The sequence below is a fragment of the Pollachius pollachius genome, assembly GCF_949987615.1.
Source record: "Pollachius pollachius genome assembly, chromosome: 12".
Lineage (NCBI taxonomy): Eukaryota > Metazoa > Chordata > Actinopteri > Gadiformes > Gadidae > Pollachius > Pollachius pollachius.
This window is the reverse complement of record NC_136945.1, coordinates 17,885,908-17,898,304: the sequence shown is the minus strand read 5'-3', so window position 1 is coordinate 17,898,304 and position 12,397 is coordinate 17,885,908. Positions and strand designations below refer to the sequence as shown.

The following is a 12,397-nucleotide window of genomic DNA, read 5'->3' as shown; positions in this document are numbered from 1 at the left end:
ACCCCTCCTACTCCACCCAGTCTGCTCCTACTCCACCCAGTCTGCTCCTACTCCGCCCAGACCATTCCTACTCCACCCAGACCGATCCTAATCCACCCAGACTGCTCCTACTCCACCCAGACCGTTCCTACTCCACCCAGACCGATCCTAATCCACCCAGACCGTTCCTACTCCACCCAGACCGATCCTAATCCACCCAGACCCCTCCTACTCCACCCAGACCGTTCCTACTCCACCCAGACTGCTCCTACTCCACCCAGACCTCTCCTACTCCACTCTTACTCCACCCAGATTGCTCCTACTCCGCCCAGACCCCTCCTACTCCACCCAGACCATTCCTACTCCACCCAGACCGTTCCTACTCCACCCAGACCGCCTCTACTCCACCCAGACCTCTCCTACTCCACTCTTACTCCACCCAGACCGTTCCTACTCCACCGTTCCTACTCCACCCAGACCCCTCCTACTCCGCCCACGCTGCCCGGCTCGTCCTCCCCCCTCTCCGCTGCCTCGGGCGCTGGCCTCTTGCGTCTCTTGATTAGCAGCGGGTTGTTGGAGGTGTCCAGGTCCTTGATCTTCACCTGGTCGTAGTCCACGCGCATGGTGGCGAGAGCGCTGGTCATCTCCTCCTGCCATTGAGAACACAGGTTGTTGTTGTTGTTGTTATGCTTGAGCCGGGCTCTCTGCCGCCCCCTGGTGGCTCCTCTTAAAGGACCAGGGCACAGTGTATTGGTGTATTGGTGCTCTGCCGCCCCCTGGTGGCTCCTCTTAAAGGACCAGGTCACAGTGTATTGGTGTATTGGTGCTCTGCCGCCCCCTGGTGGCTCCTCTTAAAGGACCAGGGCACAGTGTATTGGTGTATTGGTGCTCTGCTGCTCCCTGGTGGCTCCCCTGGTATATGTGTGTCATCGCGGTGTTCAGCCTCACCTTCACGTCGTCCCACAGCTCTCTCTCCTCCGTCAGCACCCTGGAGGTGTGTAGCGGGGTGGGCGGGACCTCCATGGCCTGCTGCCGTACGGAGCCGAGGAAACACAAAGTCACGTGACGGACACTAACAGGTTCACTGCAGCAGGCGTGTTCATAAAGGTACACTCACACTGATCCAGGGGTGGTTCATAAACTGTCCGATGGTCATCCTCTCATTAGGATCCGTCTTCAGTAACTGGACAATGAGCTGTTTGGCTGAACAATCAAAACCAGGACCAGGACCAGCACCAGAACCAGGACCAGAAACAGTAGCAGAACCAGGAACAGAACCAGAACCAGGAGGGGAGCGGAACAGAGAGAGCAGAGGACAGAGTCACACGCTGGCCTTCACAGAAGACCTGGAGGTACCAGAAACACCCCCGAGGACAGCAGTTGAGCTAGCAAAGAATCATGGGTAATGGAGTTTCTGTCCCTCACCTTGTTCAGAAACGTCCTCCCACTCCGGGGTGGGGAACTCGTACTGGCCCATGCGGATTCTCTGCTTCATGCCGGGGGAGATGGCTGCGCCCGTGTTGGAGTAGAAGGGGGGGAACCCACACAGCCTGCAGAGGAGAACCAATCAGGACAGGGCGGTCGGACACGCACGCCTCACGCACACACGCACGCACGCACGGACCCTCACAGGATGTACATGGCACACGGCCAGAGGCCACATGTCACCCACAAACACATCCACTCACACACACACACAACCACACACACAACTACACACACACCCACAGCGATACTCACAGGATGTACATGATGACACCCAGAGACCACATGTCACATGACTTGTCATACTTCTCCGGGCCGAGCACTTCGGGGGCTGACGGACAGACAGACACACCGTCACCATGAGGACAGACAGACACAACGTCACCATGAGCACAGGATGACACAACGTCGCCACGTGGACAGGAGGACAGACAGACACCACGTCACAATGAGGGCAGGAGGACAGACAGACAGACGCGACGTCACCATGAGGACAGGATGACACAACGTCACCACGAGGACAGGAGGACAGACAGACACCACGTCACAATGAGGGCAGGAGGACAGACAGACAGACGCGACGTCACCATGAGGACAGACAGACGCGGCGTCACCATGAGGACAGGCAGACGCGACGTCGCCATTAGAAGGAGACCCTCTGAACGTAGGGACCTTACCCACGTAGTAGGGAGTGTAGCAGGGGGTCTGCAGGGAGTTGTGGACGGTGGTCTCCTTGGCGAAGCCGAAGTCGGTGAGCTTCAGGACGGCGTTGCTCTCCTTAGTGGAGTACAGCAGGTTCTCCGGCTAGAGAGAGAGAGGTAGAGAGACACCTGAAGGTTACTACTGTTACCAGGAGGACCATGTTATCACTACATGTTATCACTACATGTTACAGCAGGTTCTCCGGCTAGAGAGAGAGAGGTAGAGAGACACCTGAAGGTTACTACTGTTACCAGGAGGACCATGTTATCACTACATGTTATCACTACATGTTATCACTACATGTTACAGCAGGTTCTCCGGCTAGAGAGAGAGAGGTAGAGAGACACCTGAAGGTTACTAATGTTACCAGGAGGACCATGTTATCACTACATGTTATCACTGCATGTTATTACTACATGTTACAGCAGGTTCTCCGGCTAGAGAGAGAGAGGTAGAGAGACACCTGAAGGTTACTACTGTTACCAGGAGGACCATGTTATCACTACATGATATCACTACATGTTATTACTACATGTTACAGCAGGTTCTCCGGCTAGAGAGAGAGAGAGGTAGAGAGACACCTGAAGGTTACTACTGTTACCAGGAGGACCATGTTATCACTACATGTTATCACTACATGTTATTACTACATGTTACAGCAGGTTCTCCGGCTAGAGAGAGAGAGAGGTAGAGAGACACCTGAAGGTTACTACTGTTACCAGGAGGACCATGTTATCACTACATGTTATCACTGCATGTTATTACTACATGTTACAGCAGGTTCTCAGGCTAAAGAGAGAGAGGTAGAGAGACACCTGAAGGTTACTACTGTTACCAGGAGGACCATGTTATCACTACATGTTATCACTACATGTTACGGCAGGTTCTCAGGCTAGAGAGAGAGAGAGATAGAGAGACACCTGAAGCTTACTACTGTTACCAGGAGGACCATGTTATCACCACATGTTATCACTGCATGTTATTACTACATGTTACAGCAGGTTCTCCGGCTAGAGAGAGAGAGAGGTAGAGAGACACCTGAAGGTTACTACTGTTACCAGGAGGACCATGTTATCACTACATGTTATCACTGCATGTTATTACTACATGTTACAGCAGGTTCTCAGGCTAGAGAGAGAGAGGTAGAGAGACACCTGAAGGTTACTACTGTTACCAGGAGGACCATGTTATCACTACATGTTATCACTACATGTTATTACTACATGTTACAGCAGGTTCTCAGGCTAGAGAGAGAGAGGTAGAGAGACACCTGAAGGTTACTACTGTTACCAGGAGGACCATGTTATCACTACATGTTATTACTACATGTTACGGCAGGTTCTCAGGCTAGAGAGAGAGAGAGGTAGAGAGACACCTGAAGGTTACTAATGTTACCAGGAGGACCATGTTATCACTACATGTTATTACTACATGTTACAGCAGGTTATCATGCTAGAGAGAGAGACAGGTAGAGAGACACCTGAAGGTTACTACCCCCCACTGTAACGAGTAGATCATGATATCATTATGAAGCTCATTGTTAGGATCATCTACCTTCACGTCTCGGTGGGCCACGTCCATGCAGTGCAGGAACTGGATGGCCGAGCCGATTTCCCGCATGATGTCAGACGCCTCTGTGGACAGAAACCCCAGGTTACAGAGTACCCCCCGGTTACAGAGAACAGGACCCCCATCACCTCCTCCAACACCTCCTCCTCACTCTGCCCCGCCCCTCCATCACCTCCTTCCATAACCTCCTCCATCACCTCCTCCATCACCTCCTCCTCACTTGGCCCCGCCCCTCCCCCCTTTAACATGGAGGTCCTGTTAGTTCTCTGGACCAGTGGTCACCTCTCTCTGTGAAGGCCTGGTCTCCTCGGTGCTGGATACGACTGAACAGCTCTCCGCCCTCCATGCTGGGGACAGGACAGGACATCAAATATAGATCAAATATAGGACATTATGATTTGATTGCTGATGAATGTTAATTTTGAGACAGTTGGTAATTTGTCTTGTGTCTTTCCGATCAGGCCGTAAATGTTCAGTCATTCACTTCAGAAATCTGGTTACATTAAGCTAACCCTCTGACAGCCAATCAGGACGTTAAGCTAGGCCTGTAGAACACCCACTAACCCTCTGACAGCCAATCAGGACGTTGAGCACCACCAAACAGTCCAACCAAGGGATTGAAATCAATCAGTCCTTAAAAAACTGATCACAAGATAAAAAAATACCCTTTAACACATAGTACCTGGTCATGAGAACCAAACTCAAAGTGCGTCAGAATGAAGGGGATCCTTAATGGAAGAACTAAAGCGGCCGAGCTGAGATGTTCCTCACCACTCCATCACCATGAGCAGGCACCTCCGGCCCTGGTGCAGGTTCTCGTAGAGGCTGAGGACCTGGACGATGTGCGGCCCGGCCAGCGCCCGGCAGTGCAGCTCCATCTCACGCCGTGCCTTCGGAGTGTCGTACAGGATCTGGGGAGGAACCAGGGCCAGAGAGGCTTTAGATCAGAACCCTGGGAGCCTGAAGGCCACCAGACCACCCCCACATGACGATATGAAGACATGAACACATGAACACGTGACCACATGAACAGGACCCCCAGCAGAGGCCCGGGTCCAGAGAGATGTAGGGGTGAGGAGCAGAACCATCAAACCAGCCAAACAGAACTGGAGGAGCTAAGAGAAATCTAAATGAATGCAAGAATCCTCATGTCCACAGAGAGGGGAACCGACCCTGATCAAAAGATCCCGGCTGGTTGAGTTCTCCAATGGGCCTCTACGCTGGAGAACCGAATAGAACTAAAGAGTGGAACCTTCTGCCTGAAGTGGGCAGGAATCCGTCAGCGCCCCCACAACAAGGACTGCTCCATAGACCGCCGGCACTGGGGCTGGAACCCACAACCTCCCAGCTGGGAACGACACTATGACCACTAGACTCTCCCGGGGGTCGTTTCCTTGGTTCCTTGGTCCCTAACCACTAGACTCTCCTGGTCTTGTTTCCTTAGTCCTATCCACTAGACTCTCCTCCCTTGGTCCCTAACCACTAGACTCTCCTGCCCTTGGTTTCTTGATTACTTGGTCCCTAACCACTAGCCTGTCCTGCCCTTGGTTCCTGGGTCCCTAACCACTACTCTCCTCCCTTTGTTCCTTGGTCCCTTACCACTGGACTCTCCTCCCTTGTTTCCTTGGTTCCTAACCACTAGACTCTCCTGGTCTTGTTTCCTTGGTCCCTAACCACTATAATCTCTTGGTCTTGTTTCCTTGGTCCCTGACCACTACTCTCCTCCCTTGGTTCCTTCGCCCACTAAGTGGAAGGCAGTGAGATATCAGACCATTTAATGAGAGTGCTCTGAAAACATGAGCGTCACTCAGACTTTCTAATGGATCACAGTGTAGCGGAAGTGCAACTCTCTGTTTTATAGAGAGAATTGGGATAATTGTATTATTTCTCGAGACTTTTAGCAAACAGTAGCCAACCCTGGCAACGGGTTGGACGGCGTATTGAGAAATATAAAACTTTCATGGTTATGAGGAGGTGGTGGAGCTGAGGCCGGTTTGGACTCCCCACGGGTTAGCCTAACCCTAACCCTCACCCTCACCCCATCAATAGCCTGACACTAGCCTTAACCCTAAACCTGACTCAGCATTCTTGGTTAGCCTAGCCATAACCACAAGGCCAAACACAAATCTGAGTCTGACTTCCTGTGTTTAGTCTCTGAAGGCTCCCTGACCGACACTGACGTCATCAACAACCTCTTCTCTACATTATTTACCAGTGAACCAGATGAGCTTCTAGGTCATACTGGTCTCCTGTCCTCCTCCTGTCCTCTATCCTCATCCTCATTATCAGTCATCAACTTTTTTTATTTTACATTTTTAGGTAAACAATCACTTCCAGTGGAGGAATCTGAACCGATGTATACCATTAGAGGGACTGATAACGAGCCTTCAGAATGAAGCAGCTGGACCAATCAGAAGCCTCCTGGACCAGTGACTGACAAGGACCAGTGATGGACCAGGACCAGTGACTGACACGGACCAGTGATGGACGGGCCTTATTGATGACTTGCTCTCTCTTAGTCTACTTGTTACGGTGTCGTGTGAACTAAGTGCCTAACGACAAAGACTCGAGCTCACCTTGAGGGCACACTTCTGACGGGTCTTCTTGCAGAAGCACTGCAGCACTTTGCCGTTGATGCCGAAGCCCAGGACCCGGGCCGTGAGCGTATAGTCCTGGGTCACCGATGTCCTCCTGAACTCCAGCTGGACCGGAGCTTCTGTCGGGACCACCGGGTTCCCTGGACCGGAGAAGAACCCGCTCAGGCTGGTCCCCTGAGGATCAGAACTCTGGTGGTCCTTGGTTTGGTTCTGCATGTTTACCTGAAGACGCTCACTGGCTCCGGGCCGGTGGTCCTCCCCTCCGCGTCATCATCTTCAGTTCGAGTCCCGGAGGAGCTCGTTTCTTTCCGTGGTGAAATATATTTGAGAATAACAGCTAAGAAGCTTTTACAGCAGATGCACACGAAGACGCGTTGATATGAACGGGTCCGTTAAGTAATAACAACAGGAGATAACGGGACGGGAGACTGATCAGAAGACGTGACTCGGTCCGTTCCCTCCAGGGTGTGGGTTCCATCCCCGCTGCTTCCTGCTGATCATCTGAACCCTCTTAAAGACACACGACGGATTAACGAGACGGCGCATCCGATCATATTAAAATATACAATTCGTGTATACCACTTAATGTTAAAGATGAAGACTTTAAAAAAAAGAGTTAAAACCGCTTCCATGTTTTGAACTGCTGTGTCAATTCATGTGTTTACACCATCAAAAAAAATGACAAATCATCTTCTTCGCACGGTATTAACTTCAAAGGTCCCATGACATTAGTGTTATAGTTTTTTTATTACACGATTTATTTTTCACACAGTACTTTTATTAATAATTGTACTTCTTCAAAATGTATAATTATTAATAATCAATGAAAGGCAAAGCAAGATCTTCTCAAAGGACGACTTCAGTAAACTGATACTTCATGAATGCTGCCTTCTCTGTATAATAACTCTGTTCTGTTCAACAGCTCCTGGGGCTCCAAGCAGGGAGGACCTAATCCTAGACCAGGGCCTAGTCCAGGACCTAATCCTAGACCAGGGCCTGGTCCAGGGCCTAGTGCAGGGCCTAGTCCAGGGCCTAGTGCAGGGCCTAGTCCAGGACCTAATCCTAGTCCAGGGCCTAGTCCAGGGCCTAGTCCAGGACCTAATCCTAGTCCAGGGCCTAGTGTAGGGCCTAGTGCAGGGCCCAGCCCAGGGCCTAGTCCAGGGCCTGGTCCAGGACCCTCTGGTCCTCCACGGCGTAGGGCATGGTGACGCGGAGCTGCATCTCGGCCTCCATGCTGCGCTCCATGGTCTCATACGCGTTGGAGTTCCCCGACCAGCAGCGCCGGGCCACCTGTCAAACACACCCAGGAGGAGGACTCATCAGACCCAGTCAGACTCTGTGGACCAGGTCTCCCTCCAGGAGAGGAGCTGTCAGACCCTGAGGACCAGGTCTACGCAGGAGGTGGACCCCTCAGACCCTCTGGACCAGGTCTCCCTCTAGGAGGAAGTCCCGGTCAGACACTGTTGACCAGGTCTTCAGACCCTGAGGACCTCCTCCCCCCAGTTCCCCCTGAGGTCTCTCTCTACACAGCCTTACCCCGTTGGAGACGTCCCAGTTGAGCATCAGACTGGCTCGCTTCGCAGCCTCCTCCGACCCGTCCAGAACCAGACCGAACCCTCCGTTTATCACCTCCCCCCTGGAGAGAACAAAACCCAGAACCCTCCATTCATCACCTCCCCCCTGGAGAGAACAAAACCCAATCCGGAGCTGAACCCTGATCCCTGATCCCTGAACCCTGAACCCTCCGGTGCAGATCCCAGGTGTGTTTGGTGTCGCTGCCGGATGACCTCACCAGGGGGTGAGTCCGTTGATGACCTCACCAGGGGGTGTGTCTGGTGATGACCTCACGAGGGGGTGTGTCTGTTGATGACCTCACAAGGGGGTGTGTCTGGTGATGACCTCACCAGGGGGGGGTGTCTGGAGATGACCTCACCAGGGGGTGTGTCTGGTGATGACCTCACAGGGGGGTATGTCTGGTGATGACCTCACCAGGGGGGTGTGTCTGGTGAGTGGCGCTACAGGATGACCTTACCAGCCCACGCCGCCGCCATTGTGCAGAGACACCCAGGTGGCCCCTCTGAAGGCATCCCCCACGAAGTTCTGGACCGCCATGTCTGAGGGGGGGAGGAGCACCAGGAGAGAGACTCTGTCAGAGGGATGGGCTACGATCATCACAGAAGAACAAAGACAGGATAGATGGAGCAGATGATCTGCTCAGAGCCATCGAAGGGATCCTCTCTGAGGGGCTCCGTTCTGAAAGTCCCTCCACTTCCCAGCCAATCAGAACGGAGAACGGAGAACCAACGCACCTGCACAGAAGGCCGAGCCGTCGTACACGTTGGAGGTCTCTCTGAACGGGCTGTCAGTCCCACTGACGTCATGGTGATCCCTGCTGATGACCACAGGAGCCTGAGGGGGACAATAAAGCACAGCTCAGAACAGCCCCAACCACAGGCTCCCGTGAACCCCCTCTGAAGAGGGCAGAGGTCCAAGGGAACAGGAACAGGAAGTGAGGGCTGTGTGCCTCTTACTGAAACCCTTCCATCGGCGATGGCCTTGTTGATGGCGAGTGCGATGCAGACTCGGCCCTTCTGGTCTGAGTACAGGATCCTAGCCATGGACCCCACCACCTGGGCACAGAGGACAGATGAGGCCTCATTCATGTGCGTCACTGTGGTCTCCTAGGCAACCAAACCATCTGACCTCAGGGCCTACCATCTGGTGTTTCCCGGCCTCCCTGATCCAGCGGATGTTGTCGTGGTACTGCTGCCGCACGCCCTCGCTCACGCCCAATGCGATCTCCTCGAGGACCGCGGCCGCGGTCTGGTCCGTGACCTCCAGGTCTTTGGGGTCACACGAGGTACACACCCAGCGGAACGGACCGAAGCCCAGCGAGAAGATGTCCCTGATGGAGAGAGGGGGCGGAGATCATCATGTAGGAGGGGACCGGTTGGGGTCTGTCAGTCTGTCAGTCCGTCAGTCAGCGTAGCTCTCTAGCAGCGTGTTAGTTCCACTCTGTGTTGAACCCACCGCCCTCCCCCGCCACTCACCCCATGATATGCTGCACGTAGGACGGATAGCGGAACTCCGTCGCGCCTCCACTCCCCTCCTCCTTCGCTACCTTGGCCCCTTAACCCAGAAACCAGAGGACTAACTGCTACTGGGGGTTACAACAGTGGATAGCTCTGTGTGTGTGTGTGTTATAACAGAGTTTGTAGCTCTGTGTGTGTTATAACAGAGTGTGCGGCTCTATATGTGTGTGTTATACCAGAGTGTGTAGCTGTGTGTGTTGTAACAGCGTGTATAACAGTGTGTAGCTGTGTATGTGTGTGTGCGTGTCTTATAACGGTGTGTAGCTCTGTATGTGTGTGTGTGTGCGTGTCTTATAACAGTGTGTAGCTGTGTGTCTGTCCTGCTCTCACCAGCTCTCTGGGCCTCCAGCAGGAAGGCGTTCCCGTAGTCCCAGAAGAACATGCCGGCCTCCGCCAGCGTGTCGATGGCCGCCACGTGTCTCTTCAGGCTGGACAGACGGACAGGGGGAGAACGGACGGCAGGTCAGACAGGGTTGACTCCTCTCTAAACACCCTCAGGCCCCGTCCACACGGAACCGATTTTTTTGTGAAAACGCATAAGTCTCGGCGTTTGGGTCGACCATCCAGACGGATCCAGCCCAAGGTTAAAAACTGACCTATGCGTTTTCGTGTCAGGATTCGTGTGGACGCCTGAAACGCAAACAATGACGTCATCGGCTGGGCGATATTAGAGTTGCGTTGATTTTTTTGGATGGGGTTTTTTAAATAATTTTTTAAATACAGCCCCTTAGTAAATCTAATTACAGTACATTAAAAACTAATCAATCTAAAAGGTTTAACATCTGCTATCTCCTCCTCGACTGAATGTTTGTATACAGCGCGCAGGCTGGATGCGCGCAGGCTTGATGCGCTCCTTGATGCGCGCTTTTGTGGAGAACCAGCGCATTGAATATGTACCACAGCGTTTCTACAGCTCGATGCGTTTTCACAATGTGTAATACGTCTTTACGGAGATATTCCTGAAACGCATTAAAGGAAAACGGAGGGGAAAAAGATGGTTTTCGCCTGTGTAGACGGGGCTTCAGTGGTCCTCACCTCTCCTCCACGGCGGTTCTGAACTGGCCCGGGCTGGAGGCCATGAGCTGGTTGGCCTGGCGAAAGCTGAGCTGCACGGGGTAGTAGCCCCCGCTGAAGGGGTTGTGGAGCGAGGTCTGGTCCGAGCCCAGGTCCACCAGCAGCTCCCCGCTCCGCTGGTACTCCAGGACCAGCCTCTCCCTGCAGCAGAGGGGTGGGTCAGAGGGGAGGGTCAGAGGGGAGGGTCAGAGGGGAGCCCCAAAGAGGTTAAAGGTCAGAGGGGAGCCCGAAAGAGGGTTAGGGTCAGAGGGGAGGGTCAGAGGGGAGCCTCAGAGAGATTAAAGGTCAGAGGGGAGCCCCACAGAGGGTTAGGGTCAGAGGGGAGCCCCAAAGAGGGTTAGGGTCAGAGGGGAGGGTCAGAGAGGAGCCCCACAGAGGGTTAGGGTCAGAGGGGTGCCCCAAAGAGGTTAAAGGTCAGAGGGGAGCCCCACAGAGGGTTAGGGTCAGAGGGGAGCCCCACAGAGATTAAAGGTCAGAGGGGAGCCACAAAGAGGGTTAGGGTCAGAGGGGAGCCCCACAGAGGGTTAGGGTCAGAGGGGTGCCCCAAAGAGGTTAAAGGTCAGAGGGGAGCCCCAAAGAGGGTTAGGGTCAGAGGGGAGCCCCAAAGAGGGTTAGGGTCAGAGGGGAGCCCCAAAGAGGGTTAGGGTCAGAGGGGAGCCCCACAGTGGGTTAGGGTCAGAGGGGAGCCCCAAAGAGGTTGAAGGTCAGAGGGGAGCCCCAAAGAGGTTAAAGGTCAGAGGGGAGCCCCAAAGAGGTTAAGGGTCAGAGGGGAGCCCCACAGAGGGTTGGGGTCAGAGGGGGGCCCCACAGAGGTTAAAGGTCAGAGGGGAGCCCCCTTAGGTGCATAGGCTCAATGGAACGGAGTCGGCAGCGGTTGAAGGGTTTTTCACCTTTCACTCACCATAGGTCTACGATGTTTCCATGGTAACCCAGGCTGAGGGGTAACTTGGCCGCCCTCGCCTCTCTGTAAATAACATCACATGATCAGTCAGAGAGCCAATCACAAAGCCCAGAGATGACCGTCCAATAGGGTAGAGCAGTGATAAGCGTGAGGAGAAGTGGGCGGGGTCAGCTTGAGGAGAGGTGGGCGTGTTCAGTGTGAGGAGAGGTGGGCGGGGTCAGCTTGAGGAGAGGTGGGCGTGTTCAGTGTGAGGAGAGGTGGGCGGGGTCAGCTTGAGGAGAGGTGGGTGTGTTCAGTGTGAGGAGAGGTGGGCGGGGTCAGCTTGAGGAGGGGTGGGCGTGGTCAGTGTGAGGGGAGGTGGGAGTGGTCAGTGTGAGGGGAGGTGGGAGTGGTCAGCGTGAGGAGAGGTGGGCGTGGCCAGCGTGAGGAGAGGTGGGCGTGGCCAGCGTGAGGATAGGTGGGCGTGGTCAGTGTGAGGGAAGGTGGGCGTGGCCAGCGTGAGGAGAGGTGGGCGTGGCCAGAGTGAGGAGAGGTGGGCGTGGTCAGCGTGAGGAGAGGTGGGCGTGGTCACCTGATGCGCTGGATGCAGTGGTCCAGGCTGCTGCTCATCTCCATCAGCCAGCCCTGCTCATGCCTCTTCCTGATGGGGGCCTCGTCCACCTAGGGGGGGGTCCACCAGTCACTCACTACCAGACTGCCAGTCAACCAGTCACTCACTGACCAGTGAACCAGTCTCTCACTTCCAGACCCCCAGTCAACCAGTCGCTCACTACCAAACCGCCAGTCACTCACTAACCAGGCCTACAGTCAACCAGTCACTCACTACCAGTCAACCAGTCACTCACTAACCAGGCCTACAGTCAACCAGTCACTCACTACCAGTCAACCAGTCACTCGCTAACCAGGCCTACAGTCAACCGGTCATTCACTACCAGTCCACCAGTCACTCACTCACCAGTCCACCAGTCACTCACTCACCAGTCAACCAGTCACTCACT

The 12,397-nt window shown here is 54.0% G+C and overlaps 2 protein-coding genes across 2 annotated transcripts in view; both read right to left on the bottom strand.

The window, feature by feature from the left end:
* Positions 1 to 138: 138 nt before the first annotated feature.
* LOC307083889 (MAP kinase-activated protein kinase 2-like) lies at positions 139 to 6,790 on the bottom strand. The gene is made up of 10 exons (XM_079747916.1): positions 6,312 to 6,790; positions 4,507 to 4,646; positions 4,018 to 4,082; positions 3,721 to 3,800; positions 2,142 to 2,268; positions 1,720 to 1,795; positions 1,405 to 1,529; positions 1,097 to 1,182; positions 928 to 1,008; positions 139 to 629 (listed from the first exon to the last, which is right to left on the bottom strand). Exons 1-10 carry the CDS (start codon positions 6,546 to 6,548, stop codon positions 444 to 446), a joined length of 1,203 nt encoding a protein of 400 aa, XP_079604042.1. The 5' UTR covers positions 6,549 to 6,790; the 3' UTR covers positions 139 to 443.
* Positions 6,791 to 7,484: 694 nt separating this feature from the next.
* uroc1 (urocanate hydratase 1) overlaps positions 7,485 to 12,397 on the bottom strand; it is a gene marked incomplete at both ends in the record, with an annotated part of 8,514 nt that continues 3,601 nt past the window's right edge. Inside the window, 11 exons of the mRNA XM_079747911.1 lie at positions 7,485 to 7,622; positions 7,869 to 7,968; positions 8,365 to 8,446; positions 8,642 to 8,741; positions 8,864 to 8,962; positions 9,048 to 9,237; positions 9,383 to 9,461; positions 9,755 to 9,852; positions 10,460 to 10,639; positions 11,400 to 11,462; positions 11,971 to 12,059. Of these exons, the coding sequence (XP_079604037.1) occupies positions 7,485 to 7,622; positions 7,869 to 7,968; positions 8,365 to 8,446; positions 8,642 to 8,741; positions 8,864 to 8,962; positions 9,048 to 9,237; positions 9,383 to 9,461; positions 9,755 to 9,852; positions 10,460 to 10,639; positions 11,400 to 11,462; positions 11,971 to 12,059 (1,218 nt within the window). The remainder of the gene's footprint in view (positions 7,623 to 7,868; positions 7,969 to 8,364; positions 8,447 to 8,641; positions 8,742 to 8,863; positions 8,963 to 9,047; positions 9,238 to 9,382; positions 9,462 to 9,754; positions 9,853 to 10,459; positions 10,640 to 11,399; positions 11,463 to 11,970; positions 12,060 to 12,397) is intronic.

Bases quoted from the DNA above. Each gene is read 5' to 3' on its own strand.
- LOC307083889 (XM_079747916.1), bottom strand. From the start codon at position 6,548: ATGCAGAACCAAACCAAGGACCACCAGAGTTCTGATCCTCAGGGGACC. The intron at 4,083-4,506 runs GTGAGGAACATC...TCCTGTCCCCAG, and splicing joins CTGCTCATGGTGATGGAGTG to CATGGAGGGCGGAGAGCTGT. The intron at 1,183-1,404 runs GTGAGGGACAGA...TTGATTGTTCAG, and splicing joins GGAGGACGTTTCTGAACAAG to CCAAACAGCTCATTGTCCAG.